Source organism: Meira miltonrushii (assembly GCF_003144205.1).
Source record: "Meira miltonrushii strain MCA 3882 unplaced genomic scaffold FA14scaffold_2, whole genome shotgun sequence".
Classification (NCBI taxonomy): domain Eukaryota; kingdom Fungi; phylum Basidiomycota; class Exobasidiomycetes; order Exobasidiales; family Brachybasidiaceae; genus Meira; species Meira miltonrushii.
Window position 1 is genome coordinate 2,201,254 of NW_020289944.1, and position 23,499 is coordinate 2,224,752.

The 23,499-nt window shown below is 44.0% G+C and overlaps 6 protein-coding genes across 6 annotated transcripts; 2 read left to right on the plus strand and 4 right to left on the minus strand.

The window, feature by feature from the left end:
* Window positions 1-248: 248 nt before the first annotated feature.
* Window positions 249-5,456, minus strand: FA14DRAFT_178827 (uncharacterized protein; the record flags this gene model as incomplete). Its single annotated transcript, XM_025500875.1, has 1 exon — window positions 249-5,456. One exon carries the CDS (start codon window positions 5,454-5,456, stop codon window positions 249-251), a length of 5,208 nt encoding a protein of 1,735 aa, XP_025355758.1.
* A 788-nt stretch (window positions 5,457-6,244) lies between these two features.
* Window positions 6,245-6,513, plus strand: FA14DRAFT_42092 (uncharacterized protein). The gene has a single exon (XM_025502320.1). It carries the CDS (start codon window positions 6,284-6,286, stop codon window positions 6,479-6,481), a length of 198 nt encoding a protein of 65 aa, XP_025355759.1. The 5' UTR covers window positions 6,245-6,283; the 3' UTR covers window positions 6,482-6,513.
* A 956-nt stretch (window positions 6,514-7,469) lies between these two features.
* Window positions 7,470-8,454, plus strand: FA14DRAFT_42095 (adenine nucleotide alpha hydrolases-like protein). Its single transcript, XM_025502321.1, has one exon. The coding sequence runs from the start codon at window positions 7,680-7,682 to the stop codon at window positions 8,343-8,345; it is 666 nt and encodes a 221-aa protein (XP_025355760.1). The 5' UTR covers window positions 7,470-7,679; the 3' UTR covers window positions 8,346-8,454.
* A 110-nt stretch (window positions 8,455-8,564) lies between these two features.
* On the minus strand, window positions 8,565-9,269 carry FA14DRAFT_121064 (HCP-like protein; the record flags this gene model as incomplete). The annotated part of the gene is made up of 1 exon (XM_025496440.1): window positions 8,565-9,269. The coding sequence occupies one exon, from the start codon at window positions 9,267-9,269 to the stop codon at window positions 8,565-8,567; it is 705 nt and encodes a 234-aa protein (XP_025355761.1).
* A 3,385-nt stretch (window positions 9,270-12,654) lies between these two features.
* Window positions 12,655-16,296, minus strand: FA14DRAFT_133667 (putative chitin synthase 1). Its single transcript, XM_025496975.1, has 3 exons — window positions 16,148-16,296; window positions 15,820-16,056; window positions 12,655-15,561 (listed from the first exon to the last, which is right to left on the minus strand). The coding sequence occupies exons 2-3, from the start codon at window positions 15,940-15,942 to the stop codon at window positions 12,778-12,780; spliced, it is 2,907 nt and encodes a 968-aa protein (XP_025355762.1). The 5' UTR covers window positions 15,943-16,056; window positions 16,148-16,296; the 3' UTR covers window positions 12,655-12,777.
* A 549-nt stretch (window positions 16,297-16,845) lies between these two features.
* FA14DRAFT_42172 (uncharacterized protein) lies at window positions 16,846-22,523 on the minus strand. Its single transcript, XM_025502322.1, has one exon. The coding sequence runs from the start codon at window positions 22,107-22,109 to the stop codon at window positions 16,995-16,997; it is 5,115 nt and encodes a 1,704-aa protein (XP_025355763.1). The 5' UTR covers window positions 22,110-22,523; the 3' UTR covers window positions 16,846-16,994.
* Window positions 22,524-23,499: the final 976 nt, after the last annotated feature.

A 23,499-nucleotide genomic window follows, 5' to 3' on the forward strand; every position in this document is an offset into this window, starting at 1 on the left:
AAAAGTTAGCGCCTAAGAATCCGCACCCTTTGGAGTACAAAGTGAGTAAGTGGCGTTGCTGCTTTACTTATTCATTTTCCGATAGGTGATATAGCTAGCAAAAATTGATCATATTGCATTTCTGTAGTGAATGTAAAAAGAAAGAAGGGGATAAAGGCAGCAAGTTCATCGCAAGAGAGAACTGCGCAATACAAAGAGGGGGTTTATACAAATTTAATGAGGGGAAGATCTAATTCCATTAAACATGATCATGACTCTGAAACGGAAGGCAAGGCGGCCATACGTAAACTTGCTTGCCATGCCACAATATCATCACAGCCATATCCTTTTCGTGAAGATGATTTGGTAGATCGTGCAATGGAATGAGAAGATGAATTGGTTGTTTGCTTTCCGTGACGTCTGCTTTCTCGGTCATGATCCCTTTCTCGTTCTTCGCGTACGACGTGACCGCTTCCATGACGCTTTCCGGTGCTAATGCCGCTTGCTGATCTTTGACGACGTGAAGTGGTTGACTTTTCCATACCAGTACGGCCTGGCAAACGTTTATCGGATGCGTTTGTAGTCTCTGTTGCTTCTCTACGTCGAAGATAAGTAGAGTCATTCTTACTTTCATCATGATCGATTATCGTCATCAGAGATGCATCACCAATCTTTGACGGACTCATTGACCCTTGCGGGAATGTAGGTGTGATCGGAGAAGGTGATCCAGCTGCAACCATACCTGTTGGCATCGCGCCTAAGGCTTGTTGCTGTTCCATCGTCATCCTGGCTTCCTCTGCATCTTCACGTTCGATACGTTTGGCATGAGCTGGTACAACGATTTCATCGTATTCAGCCGCAGTCAAAGTACGTTTCTGTTGCGAAGGTGATGCAGTGGTAGTAGGATAAGAGTCTAGCTTTGTGGAACGAGGGGCAGGTGCTTTGCTAGAAGCGGATTTAGAACGCTTCTTCCGTCTTGAACGACTACGAGTCGGTCTTGATTCAGAATCAGAAGTGAATGCACCTCCGATTATACTGCTTTCATATCCACCTGCGCTTGAATTAAGTTCTTGTCGCTTTGAACGTGCTTTTCGTCGAGCTGCTGCTGCTGTTGCCGAGCCACTTCGACCGCCATCGATGCTGGAAGCACTGCCTTCCAAAGCGTGACTGCGGGGATAAGGCTCTGCCCTTCTTCTGGTACGAGCACCAGAGTAGTCGCTTAAGTCATCCGCGTTGGGCACTTGCAAACTTTGATCACCACTCCTTTGCCGTCTTTCTGGTGGAACCGAAAGATATGAACCATTGGAGTAGCCGAGCAGTTTTTCGCTCGCCCATCTTGCCCGCCAGTCACCTGCTTGTGCTTGTTCGGATTTCTCCAAAGCCTGTAAAGCAGCCAAACTTGCTTGAACAGCAGTCTCAGCAAACGGTACTGCTTCTGGCGGTGCATTCTCCTCAAGCATTCTTTCTTCACGTTGAATATCATCATTCAGTACATCTTGCAAGGCAAATGGCGTTGAACGAGATCTTTGTCTGCGAACAATACCTTGAACAGGTTTTGCACCACCTTTTGCGGCTGGTAGGGCAACCACAGTAGATACGTCTACCACCTTTCCATCCCACGGTCCATCGCTTGACATCCAACTTTCACGAGCAGTAGCTGCAATGCTTTGTTGACTCAATCTCGCACCAACAGAACGACTGATTGTATGTCTTTCCATTGGAGGGGGTGAGCTAGATTGTGCAAGGGGAGAACGTGATTTAGAAGGCATAGATGATGCTCGTAAACGTGAATCTTCAGGTGGAGAGGTTGCTGTAGCTTTTGTTGAAGTGCTCCTTCGAGCAATCGCAGTAGCTGCGTTTGGCATGCCTCCCTCACCTGCATGCTTTTGCATCGATCCAATGCTGGTCTGTCCACCAGCGGCAGAAGTTGCAAAACTACTGCTGATGCTATTTGTACGATGAACAGAAGACATATCCGCTCTGGGTTCAGCAACAACTGAAGGTGCCGGCAATGGCCTACGTTCAGGCGTAGATGTGCCAGCCCGATAATCTGTCGTTGCATGTGTTGGAATTGCGATCATGCCCATCGATGCGCCACTATTGACACGATGATGAGAGAGTGCATCGAACGTACTTGCAGCTGAACGAGCGCCAGAACGATCATCACTTGCGATCCGACTTTCTGGTGTCATTATCTCTCGTACAGGAGAAAGGTTTGCATAATTGTTGCCTCTAGCACGACGTGGATCAATGATGGAAGATCGATAAAATTGCGAAGTAACGGCATTGTCCAGATCATCAGCTCTTGAACTTGCTTCTTGCTTATCATGAACCGTGGGAGCATAATCTAAATCATCAGAAAGAAGTGATTCTCTCGTATCTGTATTTGATACTCCAGCTTGTGATAAATCTACCACTCCAGCAGAGTAGACTTTTGGTCCGCGAATGGTATCTGTTTGAGATGAATCCCGTCTATTGTTGACGAAGTCAAGATCACGATTTTGTTCCATCGGTGAATAAAACTCCTCGTCTCCATCCAACGAATCAGAGCGGTCATTCTTCGACATATTTCTTGCCATTGTACCTACTTCATTTCCGTGCATGCCAGGAGAATTGGTAGAAGATGAAGAAGCATTTTGACTGCTTGAATCCGTCTTGCGTGAGCCTCTTCGATGCTTTCTAGGCGGTGGAACAGGGGCAGGGGCAGGAATAGGAGCCAACGAGGAAAAAGAAGAAGAGGAAGTCATTGAAACAGGAGCATTTGGTCCAATGAATGCTAGAGGTGGTGATTCACGGGAAGAAGTTTGTGCAATAGGGTGAACATCTTGAGTGCCTTTTTGCTCAACAGAAGATTGACTTGTTTCCGACATTCTACGCGCGTGTGTTACTCTATTAGACCAAGCAGGCGTCCAAGGTTGTTGTACTTTCTCAGGTCCGGCAATATTCATTGAAGAAAAATCTTCAGCCACAGGTGAAACAATTCCACGATCATCTTCCATCGGATCATCAACCCATCCTTGTTCTTCTTCAGAGATTTCGTTCTTGGCCTTTTCGTTGTTACCCAATAATCCTGTCACGCTATTCTTACGTGACCAAGGATTCCACCATGGTCCACTACCGCTAGATGCAATTGCAGTGGATGCACTTGCCGCCATAGGGGAAGAAGTACCTTGCGCTCTGGTAGAGCTAACCGCATGACTAGCAGCAGCTGTCCGTAAACTAGTATTGGAACTTCTTTTACTACGTGAACTACGACGGCTAGCGATACTTGCAGGTCTTGAATGACGAGCAGTAGCAGTGTTGGAACTGTATTTACGTTGCATTGAAGGCGCTTTCGTCGTGATCAAAGCAGCATCCTTGTTGTATTTGGTAACATTCACCTGCGAAGATGACCTTGGCATAGAAGAAGAGATCACATTTGTATCAGAAGAAGCGGTTGTAGGTGCAGCTTTGCGTGAAGGTCGACGTGCCATCTGATACAAACGAGCAGGAGAAGATGGTTGTCTTGTATGCCCTTGAGTCGATGGCTGCTTAGCAACAGAAGTTGATTCATACGTGAGATCACTTTCTCTACGCAATTGCACCACAGGTGATAACGGAGTTTGGGGCGTTGACACGGCCGGAGAAGGCGGGTCTATGCGATTGAAAGAGGGTGATCGGATCGATAAGACAGACGCATCTGAGCTCTTTCTCGTTCGATTCTTCAACCTTGCCATCAAGCTTAAGCTTAATGCCCTTCCACGTTTCTGTTGAGGCGATGAAGTGGCAGACGATGGAGGATCGAAGGAGACTGCAGCAGCGGTGCCATGTCCTTTCGGTGTAGCAGGAGGCTCATCCGTTTCAAGAATTCGTTGTTTGGGGTTCAACAAGTGCGAAGCATCTTCATCGATCTGGAAAGTAGGACCAGCACGCAACTTCTCTACGTGTTGATGTAGAGCACCTGTGGTGGAACTTAAGTGACTTTGATCGCTTGTCCTTTTGGACGTATTTCCGTCTGTTTCAGAGATACTGAAAGGTTCTGAAAGTCTTGCTTGCGTTCGTGTTGGTGTTGTAGGTGATGGTCCGAAATCATGATCAGGAACAGGCTTGCGATTTGGACGGGTGGGTGATGTGCCAGGTCGTCTTTCAGACTCGACGTCTTTCTCCTCCTGCCAGCCGGCATCTTGAATTCTGGTGTTCACCTCTAATTCAGATGAAGGTTTGGAAGCCCTGACAAGATTTAATTCATTTTCTGCTACAGGGGAAGCATCTTGGACATTCAATGGCAATTGTGCATCTAATGTATCGCTAGAATCAGAGATGCCCAAACCACGTCTGTCTTCCCAATGAGATGTCCATCTCCCTGCCACTTGACGATAAGGTGACAGATTTCTAGGCTCTCCCGGTGATCGAGCACCCGATCGACTAGAAGCCCAGCTATGACGGTGGGGTGATTGTTGAAAGGCTGGAGGAGAAAGATGTCCAGAAGCAGAAGTTGATGCCTGATTACGACTATCGGATGCTTGCCAGTAAGCCAACAATGTTTGTTGATTGGATTTATCGGCGGCTTTCCTAGCCAAACCTGAAGCAGTAGAAGGAGCAATACTTGAAGCTTCATAAGAGGCAGTAGTCATATCAGATAAGCGCTTGCCGTGTTGTTGAATGCCATCGTCGTCTGATGCTCGCAAAGGATGCAAGTATTCCCTTCGATCATTTTCATCTCTTCCTCCTGGATTCGCTGTAGCTGCATTTGAAGCTGTACGAATTGTCTCAGCAGAAGATCGTCTGCTGTCCATAATGGAATTTGCATCGGCTCCTTCAGTCTCAGGTAACTCTGTAATGCTTGGGTGACTAGGTTGAGCGCTTACTCGATACTCAGGACGAGGAGATGGGTTGGGCGAAGGTGATGCGCTTGATCCTGGAGGCGTTTGCCTTGAAGGAGGAGACGATCGATTGTCATTGACAGTAGCCCGATTCAAATTTGACATTCCTTGATCACTTTCGATACTCTGACGTCCGCCTGCTCCGAATATAGAATCTACATGTGCTGATCGAGCTGCATGTCCAGTATCAAATCGAGTGGGCAAGGTATTACTACGTGGAGGTGATTGACGCTCTTCAGCACTTTGTCGAACAGAAGGTGAATTGGTTGGAACACTTGTCAATGTGGTTGTCCATTCAGGATAAGCACTTATTCCAGCATCTTTAACGGGAGCATCTGAACGTGGAGAGAAACGTGGTTGCGGTTGTTCGAAAGGATCGATAAGTCTTTGTGAACGAGAAGCAATAGGTGGAAATTTTCCTTTGACTCTACTACGCATCGGCCCGATCAAACCACGACGACTGTTTGTATTTGTGGGATTATCGGAAACCACACGTTGGTTATTGCTCAACACTTTGTTTGCCGAAGATGTTGAACGTAATTCAGGCTGACTGGTAATCCTTCTATCATGTTGGAAATGTGCCGAGGCAGGGCCGTTTGATTGGGCTTGACCCATTTTGGTTTATGATGTTTTTGATCTCAAAGGCTGATGCCGTGAGCACAATTACTAATCATGCTCGATCGATTCGCACGCTATCTGTCCAAAGACGTGCGGATGTTTCAAAGTGATGCGAGGGGGTTTGCGGAAAGAGGGAAGGGGAGATGTTGTGATGAATGATGCGATTGACCAGAATTCCAAAGTGGATGCAAAGCTCAAATGCGCTATGGACTATGCACAAAGATGGCCGTTCTGTCCGAATCTTCCTCTGGTCCGGCCGGATGAGAGAGCGGATGTGACTACGACTTCCTCTTGACCACGATCCAGCGTGCGATTCGGTAATTGTAGCAAGCAAAGTAGCAAGCAAGCGAAATGAAAGTGGGTGGAGCTGCAGCAAAGGTGGATGTTAGCTTGCTCGGATGTAGCGCTATGGAAGCAATAGACGATGCAATGATGATCCTAGGAGGGATTGATCACAAAGGATGGATGTAGGGTGAGATTATGGATGCTTATCGGAAAGCTTTTCATGAGAATAAAGAAGCATACTTTGAAGTTCTGCTTTCCCGATACCCCTTTGGCCGAGCCCAAAATATAAAAAAAAGATGGATGGCTTTGGAAATAGTATATGCACCTCCCGTCAGATACATACAGATGTACGTGCTTCAACTTATTCACACTTACCTCTCGCACAACGCCGTCTTGTGTTGTTCTTTTTTCAATTAATCAGGGGGATAAACAGCCACAGTGTTAAGAATAGACGTTATGTTTGTTTGTATGCATTTTATCACTATAACATGCGATTTTGACTCGATGCAACTCTACTATACATGAATGCGTAAGAATTTATGGTCATCATCTTTTTATATACAATGCAGGATAGGAGTATCTTATTGTTCAAATACAATAGTCTGTGCATCGGACTATTAATATTTAATACTTTACGCCTTTATACCCAAGAAAAAAGGACGATGGTTTATACGCTAAAAGATATGAGACAGGTCGTGTGCCTGAATAGAAGGATTCAAGCATCAACTTCTAAATGAAAATGGAAAGTCTAGCTGCATAGTATGCCGAGTGTTTTTTTTGTTTAGCAGCCCCTAAGAAGAAAGGAAGATTAAAAAATATAGTTCAATTAATACTCTTGCGTACGATCCATGGACTTGGATAGATCATGGTATAGGATTGAATAGATATAGAAGACAATTCTCAGGCTATAGACAGAGACATGGAAATAAAGTGGTATCACCTTTAAAGACAGCATAGCATCCTTCTTTAGCGTCATGAACGGAGCCGCATGCGTACAAGATATGCATCTACTATTCTGCAATGCATCCATACTCGTTGTACAGATGATGAACTCCTATATATCCCGTATGTATACAAATCTGCAGACAACTCCGAACAATTACCACATTTCCGATGTAGTCCAAGATGTGGACTACTCGTGCTTATGTAAGCAAGCTCAGCTTTCAGCCCTTGCTCTTTATTAATACATCCTCATATAATATTACATTATAAGCACTTCAAGGTTTGAAATTGAATTAATAATTGAAGCCATTCGTAATTAGATCCGGGGTGAGCCTATATAACCCTGCATCCCGTTTAATATCTCCGAGAATTAAAACAAGCAATGTTTGTGACTTTTGTACTCTCTCAGGCTAAAAGGGAGAGGTGGCTTGGGAATGAATTAAAAAAGCAAACAATCAGTGCCTAGTTTCAATCTCAGCAGCCAGGGCAGGGCCAAGACAGGATATGTCTTTTGCGGATAGAGACAGCAAGGAGTGGAAGAATAAAGTCGCCGTATATGCCGTAAGGGAGAGACGCGCAGGCTCTATGAACACACTGACTTTGTGCCTGATTTTAAAACGCCTTTTGCAAAGTTCGTCTACCTTCGTTCCAAACTTTTGCCATCCAAGAAAATTCGGCCGTGTGGATGATATGCATTCCTTCATACTTGGCTTAGCTTGCATTACGCCAGCATGTAAAAAGACCAAAAGATTGGATAGGTGGAGTACTGAATGAATGAATGAATGAATTACCTTTATCCGATATAGAAATAGTGTTGGGTTATTTGTATTGCAGGTACACACACATTGAAACTTTATTATTGTGTCAAAGTTTCAAAACTTGTGTATATGCACACACACACACACACACCAGAGGTTATAAAACCAATACCCCGGTACATCCACTTTTTGACATCCTTCCTTCCATCCACAACAAACAAACAACTCACACACAATGGCTTCTGAACAACCAGCTCAAACTCCTCCTTCTCCAACCCAAAAGGCCAAGGGCTTCTTCGGTTTGGGTAAGAAGGATGGCAGTAAAACACCTACTCACAATGTCGCACAAACTCCATTATTGGAATCAGGTAACCCTCTAGACAAGGCACACGTTCCAACAGAAGCACGCAATCAAGAGATTGTCGGTCAACAAGGCGTTCACGTTGAAGAGGGTCAATCAAAGATTTTATTGGCTTTGGATGGAACGGAAGCAGGTGATAAAGCATTCCAATACATCTTAAACTCAAAAGTTCTATCAAATCAAGCACACATCTTTGTTGCAACCGTTTTGCCTGCTCAAGTTTTGAGCGGTCCATGGGTTGCAGGACCACTTTCGATCGATACAAAGAAACAAAACGAATTATTAAAACAATTACGTGCTCAAGCATTGCAAAAATTACAACCTTATCGTGAACAACTGAAAGCAAACGGATACCAATGCACTTTGCACGTCTTGCACGGTGATGCACGTCAATCTTTGATTCGTGTCGCTCAATACCACCACGTCAACTTGGTCGTCGCCGGTAAACGTCACCGTAAGGGTCTTTTGCAATCAGGTGGCGGTGCAACCAGTAATCACTTGGTTCATCATGCACCTTGCCCAGTTTTGATTATCAAATAAAGCAATTCTTTTCGCGCTTTCTAATGATGCAAGAAATATATCCGTAGCCGTTTCTCACCGCTCTCAACAACTTATCTTTTTTCTACTTCGCTTTACAAGCTCTTGCTTCATTCTTTCATCATTATCTTGTACAAATTGAAATCAAAAATTGTTCAAATTATCTAGAAAACAAAAGGTTTTATTCTCAACTATCAAAGTTACAGAAATGCAGGTATAATATCATCTGCCACCTTTGGTCTTGCCAACAGAAACAGGATCATATTTGTCTTTATGGATCCATGATAATCCAACGGTATCGTATCCTTGTGCTTCTGCCATTCGATAATACATCGCGGCCTTCTTTAAATCTTTCTTGCATCCTTTTCCTGCTGCTAACAAAGCACCTGCTTCTGCTTGTGCGTCCGCATCACCCAATTTAGCCGCCAATTCGAAATACTCCAATGCCATCTGTCTGTCTTGCTTGACGCCCCAACCATAACAGAAACATTTTCCAAGTTCATAAACTGAAAGTTTCAATTCCGATCGAATCGCTTTAAGTTCAGCTTCATTTCTTGTTTTTCCATTACTGGTTGCCATCAAATCACCCGCCCTTGAAGCAGCTCTACTGATCCATTCAAATCCACGCTTTTGATCTTTACGTACGCCCCAGCCTTCACGCAAGGCCATTCCCCACATACACATCCCTACCACACATCCACCTTCAATCTTTGCACTACGTTCAAAGTAAAATGCACTTCTACTCAAATCTCCCGATTCGTGATGTGAAATTCCAAGCGTTAAGAACTTTTCTGCTTCACTTTGTGCTGTTTGATTAGGTGCACTTGTTCGTTTACCCGCCGCACCAGAATTGGACGTTGTCGAAAGTGTTCCTTTTCCTGTGCCGCTATTCAAAGTACTTGTAGTTGACAGATTTGTTGATCGCATAGAAGGTGACATTAGCTTGTTCGTTTGCATCATAGGCGAATGCACCGGGCTATTCTTTGCCCATGGAGCTGGTGAAAGGTTCGGAGTAGCATAATTCGATCGTGGACTTTGCATTTGATTGACAGGCGGAAGTCCTTGATCTTCCGGTAAGGTATTACTTCTGCGAGGAGGTGGTGGACCTCGAATGAGTGGATCGCTTTTCTCTCCAGTAGGACTAGGGTGACTAACGTTACGCTTCAACAAACCAGATCCGGCCATTGAAACGCCATTATGACCTTGAGGAGCATGTAATGATTGCTGTTGCGCTGCAGGATGACGATAATTGTCATACATACCCTGTGGTTGCTGTCCACGAATGGTGGAAGTGCTTGTTCGTTTATTTTGTCCGTCAAACTCTTCTTGTTCCATTTGCGATCTCCTCCTTCTTTGTTCGTCCAAAATGGCTGTGTCCACTGATCCAATCGTACTGGTACTACCACGCCTAGAATCCCATTCATCACGACTTCCTCCGGCAATACTACTTCCATCCAAACGTAGAGTTTCAACGTCCAAATCTGACACCATGGATTCTCTACCATCATGATCAGCGATCGCTTTTTGTCTTGCTTTACCGAATGTTTCTGGAGGAGCATAGAACGAATGTTGATTCGGGTCGCTGTAACCGGCATATGGCTTGCTATCAGGATTGGCTGGACTAGCATTACCCAAGGCGCCATACTGCATCGTATTTGATGGATTGAAATGATCAGCCTGTGTAAGCAAAGCAGATGGACTTAAAGGCTTGGCAGGTGATTGTTTGTGATTCATTTGCGGTGAAGGCTGTTGTTCATGGGGTGGAGAAGCATACTCCACCGTTGCGCTCTGACCGACTGCCAGTTGTCCAACACCAGGAGAAGCTCGTAAGGTATCACTTCTATTCACACGAACGTGATTTGCTGCTGAGCTACCCCTTTCACTCACAGCAGGCGTAGGAGGCCAAACTTTCACATGTTGATTATTGCTGTAAGATGTCGCTTCTGAGCCTTGCAAAGTGCTTACTGTTGCATTACTGTCATTCCGTTTGTGAAGTGATTGTTCACTCTCTGGCACTTCACCAATCTCACCGGAAACACTCATGATGGTATCCCTTCTGGCCAAGTCTGATTGAGGCTTGGCATGAAGACTGTATTGATGGACAGATGGACTTTGCGATGGGCTGTGTCTAGATCTGCTTTGATCTTGTAAGGTAGGTTTGTGCGTTGAAGTGAGATTGACAGTATGCATCGCATTGGTAACATCCTGTACGCGGGGCAAAGCCATATTCTGAGCATGAGACGTATTCAATACTTGTCTCTGATCTGTGTGTTTAGCCATTGACTCTGCACCACTTCCGTTCATCGCAGCTCGAGCGCCTTGCAAATTGCCAAGTTCACCCAAAGCACCCAAACCAGTTTGAGCACCTGTAGATTCGAAATCAAAAGTGGACATATCTCGCGTTCGCATTGCTTGTAGATCCATCTCATCCTCCTCTTCATCTTCTCCATCATCACTTCCTGCCCATGCCTGTGCCCAACGACCACCTTCGCCAAATTCGCTACTTCGAACAGTATCCAGTGAAGGTCGCCTTCGCATTGCTAAGCCGCGAACTTCTCTTGCAATTCGATCTGCATCATTTGCAAAACCGTCCATGCTGGATTGACCATCATCGTCGACTGAGTTATTACCACTACCTCCTCCACCAAAGTTGTTTAGCATCATCATACTCGAACGATCTTCGGCACCTGAAATACTATTGAATGAAATATTTGACGCAATAGAATCTCTGAATGCATTCGAGAGAGGTGCATTTGATTCGTTTTGTTTTTGGCCAGGATGATTTGTGAATGTTTGTTGTTGACTTAATCTTGCAACTCTTTGATTTTGAACTTGATCATTGATCGAGTAACGGGATCGTTCTTTTTCCTTTGAGGCTGTATTCACGTTTTGAGAGCCTAGAGATGAAGGCGTAAAATGAGCATTGGTCCGTGTATCGGAATGTGAAAATGGGGCCGCGGAACCGTTATACTCCTGACGAGACTCATTAGTAGGTGTGTGAGGGTATGCGTAACGTTGTTGCTCGTCGCTATGACCGACTCCTATCCTTCTGCCTTGCTGATGATATCCATGCACTTCATTACTGTTGCCATACTGTTGATCATTTCTCACCTGCTTAAGAGGCTGGGAAGCAGAAGGAGATGGATAAGCTGACTGTTGTCGATAACCAGACAATCCGGCTGTATTCCTTCCGTCACGAGGTACGGCGGCGCCGTCAAAGTAAGATCCCGCTTGAACGATTTGTGGTTGTTGTGGTTTCTTGACGGATGAGTTTCTTGTTAAAGTGACAGCACGTTGAAGTAATTGAACGCGAGAAGAAGGTCCTGCCTGAGCTTCATTGATGACTTTATCTAAAGGTGAAGAGAATGCAGGAGGTTGGGTATGATAAGGTGAAGGCTGAAAGCCAGAATGAGCGACCATTGTTCTATGGAATTGTCATGCTTTTTTGTTCTTGATTGATTGGGTATCTATCAGAAAGATTCGATTGAATCCGAATCGAGAGTGTATGGGATGGAGGAAGGAGATGGTCAAGAAAGAGAGCTTTGACCGCACATATGCACAACAACTAGAATAGATCGAAAGACAAAAATACCTGACACCGCTCTAAAAAAGCGTTTGCCCACACACACACACAAAGTACACCTCTTATTTTTCTCGGGAACGGAAAGGCGCGTTTTAAGGTTTAAGTATAGATACACTACATTACACTGTACATTGACCGATTCGGTGTTTGTGTAAAACACGGATTTTTAAAGTGCTTCTGCATAGAAAAATGTCAATAGGCACCTGCTTCGAAAAAAAGGGGGGATTAGGATCATAGCGCTGATCCGCGCCATAGAGTAAGAGGGAAATGAATTGCTCTTCTTTAAAAAGAGGGCTCGATTCATTCCACTTACTGTTTGAGTGACTACCAAGCCAATCAAAGGTATGTAAAGAATTGCCAAAAAATATAAATTCCCCATGATCCGTTGATTGCTTTTGCTTCTTCGCTAGCTTCTTAGACTTCTTTCCCCCCCCCCTTTCTCTTTATCACCCTTTGAATCCTAAATATAGACTGACGCGTTCTTCCCTCCCTAGTACGCGTAAATCGGAGACTGTTAGCGTATCTTTTTTTTTCTCGTGTATACAGATACTTTCGCTATTCTTATGTCGATTGGAATGCCCATGCATCATGTATGTACTGCTATGCAAGCAATCTTTCTTGCTCTTTTCTTTTTCGGTTGCGACATGCATTCTTGCATCCTTACTTATTCTTACTTTGCTTGGCAATACTGTGTATAAATGGGTGCTTTTCTTAGATCACTCGACATTGTTATAGATACGAATCAATTGTCCAAAGCTAAGAGTGATTATAGGTACATATATGGGAAAAAGATTCTACTGTGAAAGATAAGAGGGAGAGAGAGAGAGTATGTGTATATAGAAACAGATATGATTACCATGATCGATCTTTGCGCCACAAACGGCCAAGTTGACGTCCAATCCAAAAGTACAAACATCCAACAAATCTGAATGCAGTCAATCCAAACGTAGACCAAAGGATAACGGCAAAATAGATGGATTGTTTGTTACTCTGAACTTCTTGGATTTGTTGTTGCGTTTCATCACCGCTATATCCGTTCACATTCTCGATCAAAACGATCAAAATTCCATTTGTCAATAACCAAAATGCAACCAAACGTGTTCGGAACGTTCGATTTCCATCATCCATCGTTGGCTTTTCAATAACCTCTGTACGTACAACAGGTGCAATCGCACGACTGACAACTTGTTTGAACGTTGCATCGATATCCGCTTGTTCTCGTTCAATTTCTTCTACCGTTCCTGCTTCTTGACCAGGCTTGTCTTTCTTGGTATCAACGGTAGGTAATGCATCTGCTTTATCGCTTCCCTTCGTACCCCAAGAAACATCGTGCAAATTGCAAAATGCGTACACGTTGAGGATATTGATGAAAGAAGGAGCAATCAAGAGGTACTGCGGGAAACTGGTAAACATATGCCAAGGATCGGCATACAAGATTGAAGCCAGCATATAAATACCAAAAGTTGCTGCGAGAGCGGCTAAAAGCACACTTGTTTCTCGATGTGCAAAAAACTTTTCATAAAAGTCTCCCGGACTGTTTTCTGCCGCTTCGATACCTTTGATCGTTAAAACAATTGCGACGGTTGTGAGATAAGCACCCAGACAAGCAAATACGATAAAGCTTGCTATATACGTTGCTTTCTCTCCCTTAGGTCGATTACCGAGAGCGAGGACGAATTGTAAGACGATGAAGAAAATGTAGATCCACTTGCACGCAGAATTGATCCAATGGAAAACGATTAATAAAGTCGGCTGCCCTTTCAACAATTCTGTAGGCAAAAAGTTGATAATGATGCTAAATGTGAGCCATAAATTTGCCAAGGCGAACCAAGAGAAGAGTAAACTGAACGCATTGTATACCGCTTGAATGTGGAAGAAGAATAAACGAAGGATGTTGTGATCAGATTTGTAGATACGGAAAAAGTGGACCAAAGAATAGATTGAAGCGGCGAAACTACCGTTAAGCCATCTTCTGCGTTGTGAAATCAATTCGGCTGCTCCTTCAGGTACATCAGTTTCACCTTTGGAAGGCTTGACATATGTCAATGTCCATTTGTCTCCAGCTTTGGCCACCAATTCGAAACACAAGATACGATCTTCTGCCAAGAACATGTTCTTTTCAAAGATACCCATTCCATGCAAACCCTTCTTGCCCAATCGTTCAGCAAGCGTATGATCACCGTGGAAATATTGACCTAATGGACGTCCTTGAATAGCTCTGAAACGGTAAGCACTAAATGCACCAGGCAAAACGCTCACATATCCAAATGCTGATTCGAGTGGCTTATCGAGAATGTTGGACATCTTGTATTCAAAATTTTGTGCTGCAACCAATGGATTGATCAACTTACGACCACTTTTGATCATAGCATGAATTTCACCACAAGCACCTCCGAGGTTTGCATTGTTGTAAAAAGCTTCCCAAAGGTAGTAGAGACTCTTGTGTCCTGGCTTGGTTCCGGCATCGATCAAGATGCATACTTCAGGCTGCAATTGACGACCGAGTGCGTTGAACAACCAACGATGACTGTTAATCTTTTTGCTATTCTTTTGCTTCAAAACGAAGATCATTTGAACGGGCACGAGATTGTTGGGATCCTCTCCATGTGGTTGGACCAATTCCGGCGAAGGAGTAACGGAAAGTTGGGTGGTATATTCAAAAATGTGAGCAATAGTTTCTTTTCCGTCAACCTTTCTTTTCATCACACCATCTTGATAAACACCGACAGTTGCCAAGAGGTCCAATACTTCCTTATCACAAGGGTCGATACCATCAAAGACAAGAGAAACGACGATTCTTTGCCAACCAGGTCGACCTTCTTCTGCACTTCTTTTCCAGAATTTAGAAGCTTTACTCTTGCAGATGTCACGAATGTTGAGCATAACACCGTGTAATGTACGTGCAAGTAAGGTACGGTCTTCGTTATAGTAAGTGATTGCGATCAATAATTCTGTGTCACGCTGATATTGCGATGTTGTGCGCAATGTCCAGCCATTATCGGGTGTGAACTCATCGGGATCGCAGGTAGCTGCAGTATAGCGCATATGCGAGAATTCGTTTGTGCGTGATCCATTTAACCATTTAGGTTCAACACTATTGCGAACTGCCGTTGGAACATGATGTTCAACCACCCAATTTCCTCGGGTCAATTTGACTTTACGTGTCAAACCTCTCTTTGGAGCTTGTTGTCTTTTCATCCATGCAACTTGACTTGCACTATCATCTGGTCCAAGTTCACTTCCGGCAAAAGCAGTGGAAGCGTTATGCATTCCATGCATTCCATATGGTACAGGCATCATTGGATATGCTCCTTCATCGCTTGAGCCATTGCGACCGTAAGCAGACATGGGAGGATAATTTCCAAACTTTTCTGTAGATTGATTGAGAGGTACTTTTTGATCATCTTCAAGTTCGTATGTAGAGTGATTGCCTTCAATGCCATGGGTGATGAAACCGCTAGCATAACTTGGATTACCATCTGCCACATGATAGAATGGATTTGAATTATCCATGGTGACAGCGCCTGTAGGTAATGCACGAGGAGGTTGAGGAGGAGGGCCACGGAATCCTGAAGCTGGTTGATTGTATGATGGTTGATCGTAGCCGTTTGAGGTGTTGCGAAGGGGATCGCGTGGCTGTTAAGAAGAGGAAGAGAAGGAAGAGTGAGTTAGATGTTTCTATTTAATCAACAAAACGCATTGGTCGCGATTTGTATCTAGTCCCTATAATTTGGGACAAAATAATTGACGGGGCGGTGTGATAATTCATTTGCATCGTCGGACTTCCAATGAATTCATGCGAGTAACCGTGCGAGCGACTATCATTGATCAAAACATATCACCGCCCCCTCCGATTCAGCCCGCAAAATGTGACTTCATGTAAATGATACTCACTGCTTGTGATCTTCCATTTTGCGCAGCAGCCGGATAGACTTGTCTTCGATTGTTGTTGTTGTAACCCGCTGCTCCTCCTCTTCCACCACCTCCCTGGCCATTTGGCCTTCCGTTTGAATTCATTGAAGGTCACCTAAAAGACTGTATGTGTAAATGATTTGAGAGAAATGATGATGGTGGTTTATGGTTAAATCGAAGCAAATTGAAGCGAAGAACAGGAAAGCAAATCGATCGTTCCTTTTGATGTTGACATGATTGGGAAAGGAAAGTTTTGGATTAGCAACATTCAACCAACAACAAAACAACGCTAATCATTTCAACAACTCACCTTCTAATTATTCTTTCCGACGGCGAATTCGAACGAGGTAAGCTTGCTTAGAGTAGATGATCGAAGAGCAAGCGTAAGAAAACTAAGGCAACGAGTCTGATTTGGTAGGAAGAGAGATCATCTTCAAAGCCAATTGAATAGGAAAAAAAGGGATTGAGTATAGTGTGATGTATCGCAATGCATAAACAATCGTCATCAAAAAGCACCAAATTTGAGTAATAAATTTAGGCACATTTACAGTCCTTTTGTTTAATTCCCCTTTTAGACTGCATTCTTTAGAGATTTTTTGGTAATCTTCTTGAAAGGCGTTAAAATTAACATCAATTGCAGCACATCAACACTGTACGGCGAATAGCCCTTTGTGTTGTTAGTGGTGGTCCCCCTTTGTGCCGTGCAGATTGATTTTTTAAGGCCTTTCTCTCCTTCAACACCTACACGCGTGCCTTTTTTGGCAGTTTTGCTCTGTTGAATTCTACTCCCCGCAATCCAATGAAGTATATCATTCATTCCCGCATACAACGCCCTGCTTCTTACGCGTTTAGCCTACTCAAACCGCGATAAGGCACCTTCGGCTCGTACGCGGCAGATTCCAGTGCTGTGTACGGCACGCTTGATTGTCGTTCGATAGATTGCGTCGTCGGAGTTCCATAACATGACGATCATCAATTTCACAATGAGATCATTTGCAAGATAATATTTGTGTGATGGTATATTAATGCATTGAAGCATTTTTGTTGTGCTATAAAAGTACAATGTGTGAATAAATAAATAGAAAGAATGATGAAAAAGTGCAAGAAACGTTGTTGGTATATGATGAATGAAAACACATGACTTGTCGCTATTGAACTCAAGATCGTTTATTGATATTGACTGAATGAGTCACTCCTCCTTTGCTTACTCGATTGCAATCGACTGCTACCCTATGTACAAAGTCTAAACTTCTTTGTAATCTTGCATTGCTTAAACTTTGAGGTGGTGTATTTGCATGTAAATCTCGCAATAACAGCAAATAACGTGGAATACGTTGTGTTGGCATAATCACAATATCCATCGCCGTGAGCTTTTTCAAATTGCCATTCGTTGCACCTCCTGAACGACTATTTCCTCCATTGGATTGAACAGGCGGAGTTGGAGCTGCACTGCTAGTACGAGAATTGAAGCCTGTCCATGCGCTCGGTATGATTGGTATACCATCATTACCTCCCTCTAAAGAAGATACTGAAGATGCCAACGTTTTACTCTTTGTTCGATTCGCCAAACTGGATGACAGTCTCCTCTTGGCATTCATGGGTGATGCAGTGGCAGATGATGCTGGAGAGGAGGTTTTCGAGAGTAAAACTTGTGTCTTGTTGAGAGGTGCTTGCTCCAAATGAGATGCAGATGGAAGTGGATTGTAAGCCGACTCATCTGTTGTTGCTACTGCTGCTGCTGCTGCTGCTTGGGCATTCAATGTCGAGGACGAAATCTTTTTGCGTAGTGCAGCGGCCATAGATGGTGTCATGGAAGAAATCGTACTCCTTCGCTTTGATGGGATTCCACTTGTTGCAGCAGCAGATTGTTCTTCCATTGCTTTAAATCCATTGTGAACATCCTCAGAGAATGTAATTTGAGTAGGCGATTCAATAAACGCAGACGTATCTGCAGATATTGCCATTGACTCCTCGGTTTTGTTCATATCAAACATCTTTTCAAGAACACTCTTGCCTCTTGTCGGAGAAGATGGAACGGATTTAAAACCGGAGAGGTCATCCTTCTCATCTTCCTCCTTTCCATTTTGTGCGTGATGTGCGTGGATGAGATGTTGTGGCGATAGAATGGTGATCAACCCAATTCGATTTCTCGCTTTGCCTTTCGGTCCTTCACTTATCCGTAGAGCATCCATAATATCCTTCACTGCAGAACTCCAAGCAACAAATGTAGCTTCCATTTGATGGCCTACAAGTCTGAAAGCAGAACCAACTCCAGCAGCCGTAGGATTTTCATCGATTCGATTTGCCAATGTGCGACTCAAAGTGATCAATTGAGGTAAAAGATTGCGCATGATCACAAGATGTTGTGGAACAGGAGAAATTTGATTTTGTCTTGCATTTGCCATAGCCGAAGTCATCATCAAAGTGGAACTTTGCATCCTACGTGATGGAACTGTAGCTATATCCATTTGACGAATGGTTGCCAATAAAGCTTCCAAGTGAGATGCATAACTACGTTCTGTCAAAACAATTTCACGAATGACAAACAGTGCTTTCACTTCCTTTTTCCAATCTTCATCATTGATGAAAGCTCCATCACGTAATTTCCCACTTGCTTTGCCCACACCAAGCTCAAGTGGCGATGGTCTTGTACCTCTTGCAGGGCTGAATGATTTGATTGGGGATAGTGGACTTTGACTATGTTCGCTACTGCTAGTTGGTGAAGCTAAATTTTCTAGATGAGCACCTGCGCTCGATGAACGTTGACGAATAGGCGATAAGGATCGCAAGCCTACCGGAGATGTTCCAGGAAGGCCAGACGGTGAATCATTCCGTCCAGATTGTGAATGCCCGTCACTCTGCTTTGACAGGGATTGCTTGCGCTGTCGTTGTTGTTCATCCTTCTCATCGCGTTGCTTTTGAATGCGAGCTTGATTCAATTTACGTACTTGTTCAAGCGCTTGCAAGAATTCATGATCATCAGCGATGCTCAACGTTGGCTGTCTTGTATTGATCACAGCCCGTACATGCGAACCTCTTTCAAGGTTTGCAGACATTCCCATTGCTGAAGATGGCCGTTTGGGTAAGCCATTGGCAGCAATGGAAGATGCCAAATCTGTATCTACGTTCAACGAAGGCTTCCGCCCATGTCCACGATTCTTCGTAGGTACCTCTTCAGCCTCAGTCGGATGACCATTAGAAGATGTCGAGCTTCGTCGCGTCTGGTGGATCGAAGAGATTGAGGATGACCTTGGTGGTAAGATTGAAAGCGATGCAGGTTGTTTGGAGTGGGTCTTGCTGCTGCCTGACAATGAACGACGATGCTTGGGCGCAGAATGAGACATCTCGACATTCTTGAGCAGACTTGAATCACTCTCAGAAATTGTCAAAGGCGGCAAACGATCTGCACGATAGGACGAAGGCGGTGAAATTGTCGAGGAACGTTTAATGTTTGACGGATTGGATATAGCTTTAGGAATGCCATCCATGCCATGGAAAGAAGACGAAGCAGAATGAGCAGATGCATATACAGTACTCTCGCTGACATCACGACTGACTGTGTTACTCCTCGAACGGGATCGGCTAACGAGAGGTTCAAATACTTTGCCCAGGCTGATAGACCGTCTATGCGTAGCAAGACTGCTCTTGCTTCGAGGAGGTCCTTGCGGGACGTCAGGCTCGATCAATGTGACAGTGGTACCTCGACGCACGCTTTCTTCCGCGGTCTGTAGAGGTTCAGTAATGACATTTGCTTCTGCTTCACCATAAGATTGTTCGTCTTTTGTTCCCTTTTCTGGGGCTTCCAATGACCTCAGCCTTGTCTTTGGTGATTCGATTGCGTTCGCCATGCGACTAATTACATCCTCATCACCGCGTGATAGAGCTTCAGCTAACTGAGCTGCTTCGAAGTGCATGTATGACATTGCTGGGCTACGCTCCGAGACTTCCTTTTTTGCAATCGGTTTGCTTTCCCACCAAGCATCCGCTGAGATTTCCAACGTATCCTTTGGCGGTAGCTTCGGAGGCACTTCGTTGATGCTAGAATCTTTTATACCCAACTCGGCCAATGTTCCTGCTGAAACTTGTGCAGCAGAAGTCGAAGCAACAGCCTTCTTGCGAAGCGAGCCAGCCAAACGTGACCACGGTCTTTCCGGTACCTCTTTAAGCTTAACATCAGCCTGCTTCAGCTTTGTCGGTTCAATTTCAAGCACAGACACTGTGCCCACAGCCAAGCTTTTGATCGCTTCCGGGTGAGAATGTACTTTGCTGGCTACATCATCAAAACTTTTACTGCGCGTACGTAACAGCTTTGGCCTTGGACGTTGCAATTTTCGACTTGCTTCTGCGATGGCTGCTGCAACTGTATCGGACTCGCTCACTTGTTTTGCACTCGTACTAGCTTTTGGAGCTGTACCGAAATCATTCTTCAACGCTGCTGCCGTATGTAAATTTACGGACGAAGTCGGAGCAAGACTGCTAACGCTGAACGAGCTAAAGTGACGAGATAACCTGTGAGACCTTCTTTGACTTTGTTGAAACATTGGTCTCTCATTGTACAAGCCGGGCGATGAATCTGAATGTGACGAGATAGAAGGCGATGGTAAAGGCGTATTTTGATTAGACATATTTCCAGAAGAATGTGAAAATCGACTGCTTCCGGCAGACTTTTCTCGATTTCGACTTTGCCTGTTCAAAATACCTTTACCAAACCTACCAAAAGGCGAAGAAGAACGTTCGATCGAATCTGGAAGAGGAAGGTTTGATTGCGAATTATTTCGTGAGCCGGACATGGATGCTGCCACATGAAGAGAAGAGCTATTTGGCGATGCAGTTCTAGATGGCAAAGATGTATCCGATTCGCGTGCACCAGGTGAATGGTCGGGCGTCCACGGAGAAAGTTGACTGTCTCTGCTATACATTGAAGTTCTGAATAGTTTTCCTGATTTGTTCAAGAATGATTTGAAGCTAGATCGTTGCGTTGAATCTTCGTCAATGGTATCCAGATTGCTCGTGGATCCGTTCAAGGAAGGTAAGCCACTCAGACCTGGGGTATATGCCTCATCCGTCGTGCTAATACTTAAGGCTGGAACGGATACAGTAGAATGGTTATTTGATGATTTGTGATCATCCGAACTTGTTGCCTCGCCTTTTGGGACGGGAAGAGGTTTGTTCCTATGTGCTAAAGATGAAATTGATGGGCCAAAAGATTGTATTGTATCGTGACTTGATCGACTAGGGATGACTTCTGTACGAAGAGCAGGAATGCTCTTACCATCGCTGTGAGTCTCTTGTGACTTTATTGCATCCTCTTTCGACTGACTCTTGTGCGAATGTACACTATGTTCTTCTGAGCGTTCAGAGGTTGTATCTCTCACTGTCGTAGCGGGCGACATTACCTCTCTCACACCATCTTGCTCTTCTCCATTCTCTGCTGATCGCATTATAGAATCCAATGAGACTGAATGCTCTATGACGATCCTTTCCCTTGATTCCATCACAAATGCTTCTCGAGCGGGAGATACTTGAGGTTGTACTATGTTGATCGTATCCGACGTACTTTCCCTCAATTGTGAGCCACTACTTTCTTTCACCATATAGCTGCTCGCATTTAACTCAGTTTCTGGACTTGTTGGCGTTGTTGAGGCATTACTGGAGCTACGTGCAAGACCGGCATATGCGTTTGCATTCTCATTTTGCTTGCCAAGCGAGCTGTTTGTCGATAGAGGAGGAGCACTTACGGAAGATGAGGTGCCACTTGAAGGTGGTTGAACATCAAAAGGAGAACCACTTCGACCTGTTGAGGAATGATGTGTATCGTGGGATGTGGTATGTGAAGTATGAGAGCGAAAAGATCTCGATCTCTCTTTATTGGTGAATGCTGTACTTGATGAATGCGCTAACCGATCATCGTCTTCGTCTGAGTTTATTTGTGATGTACTTTCTTGATCTTGTGTAGCTTTGATGTATGGTAAGATGGGAAAGTAAGGTGTTGTACTGGTTTCACCTTTTTCGTATGTTGGAGATGGTCGAGTTGCGGTTGGTATGATTCCATTGGTTTCGATATATGATGGAGAAGAGGGTGCGAATAATTCCAGAGGAGGACTTTGAGCGTCATGAAATGCGACACTGTTATCGCTCGTACTACCCGTACTGAATGTTGGAAGCATTGATGTTGATAGACCGATTGTCGAATTACTCTGACTGCTTATTGTTGTACTTCTATCCGCTGTACGATCATCGCTTTCGCAAGGCATGCTTGCGCTGTGCCTCATGATTGGCGACACAGTATGAATTAGGGATATTTACTTGATTTGACTTGACTTCATTGGAGGAAAGAGATGATCAATTTGATGACTTTGAAATCTTTCGCGTTCCTATTTGAGATAGTGGCCACGTGTATGTGTGTGTGTGTGATGTGATTGTTCCGTAAATCTGTCTTTGAATTAGCCACTTTTATAAATTAGGAGTTGATGATGATGATATTATCTTGATGAAGTTAAAGAAGGATGATCACAATGCATGAAATACAAATGCAACCTCTGTCATTACAATCGTGTGCCTGTGAATTGAAAGAGATTAGATCCTTGATTTACCCTTAGAGCAGCAGAGGATGGGAACTTGCATTTCATTTTTACTGCATTTAATCACCAAACAATAAATATTATCTTAAGCGGCGGGATAGAAAACGCGCTAAAGATGATGGAATTAGAAAGGCAAAAAAGCACACCCTATTCTTGATGAGAGTGGAATGGTGCTTAGGATGTACAATCACCTCCGCCTTTGAAATTGTACATCGCATTTCGGATAACACCGCGCCACACCGCAGGAGACACACACGCACAATGGGCAATCAATCAATCAATCTGACTTTGAATTCATTTAGCGTATTCTTCATTTGTTTGCAGAGTTTTTCAATTCATTGTTCATTCCTTTCACATCCGGTTATAATTCGATCATAAACGAGCATTACAAAGCGATATAATCCGCAATTGATTAATCAATAGATAATAATTATAGTCAATATCTGTATTCAGTCATTAGCCCTCCTTCCCCCACTTACTGCGATAGGATGTCGATCATAGAATTTAGATGGATTTCTATTTCTGTCTAGGACGCGTGTTGTTGGGCTTGTGTACCCTTTTCTCGTTTCGTCTGCCCCTTTAACAGGGTACAATAACGTCAACACGTCAAGATGCGGTGAACAATCGAGAGAGAGGAAGGAAGAACCCCTTTATAGAATTGACAATGACATTTAGCGCGATCAAAGGTATGAAAGCGGTAACAATCAAATGCGAACATTGACGTATGGCTGGATTGACGTAATGTACTATTTTGATAGATTGAGATTCTACCGATAGATCCGAGAATGTGGAACTCATTGATTTTATGAATCAATTAGCCGTTGTATATGCATTACCGGCAATCAAAAGATACTTGTTTGTCTTGTTCTCGCATGTGTTGTGACATGTATAAGTCGTTTGAACATAAGTGTGATAGGTCGCAGAACGTATATGTGGGGAAGATGGATACTGCGGGGGCTAGGACAAGAGAGCTTTCCCTATCAATCAAGTGCTTTTAAAGTGACCCGCATTACAGCATAAAAATTACGATTTTGCAATAATCTCAATTAAGTGAGGTCTTATATTGAACAACGCTTCAGTC

Coding starts and splice junctions, on each gene's coding strand:
- FA14DRAFT_133667 (XM_025496975.1), bottom strand. CDS start 15,942: ATGAATTCAAACGGAAGGCCAAATGGCCAGGGAGGTGGTGGAAGAGGA. Junction 15,562..15,819: donor AAAATGGAAGATCACAAGCA/GTGAGTATCATT, acceptor TCTTCTTAACAG/CCACGCGATCCCCTTCGCAA.
- FA14DRAFT_42172 (XM_025502322.1), bottom strand. CDS start 22,109: ATGAGGCACAGCGCAAGCATGCCTTGCGAAAGCGATGATCGTACAGCG.
- FA14DRAFT_42092 (XM_025502320.1), top strand. CDS start 6,284: ATGGTCATCATCTTTTTATATACAATGCAGGATAGGAGTATCTTATTG.
- FA14DRAFT_42095 (XM_025502321.1), top strand. CDS start 7,680: ATGGCTTCTGAACAACCAGCTCAAACTCCTCCTTCTCCAACCCAAAAG.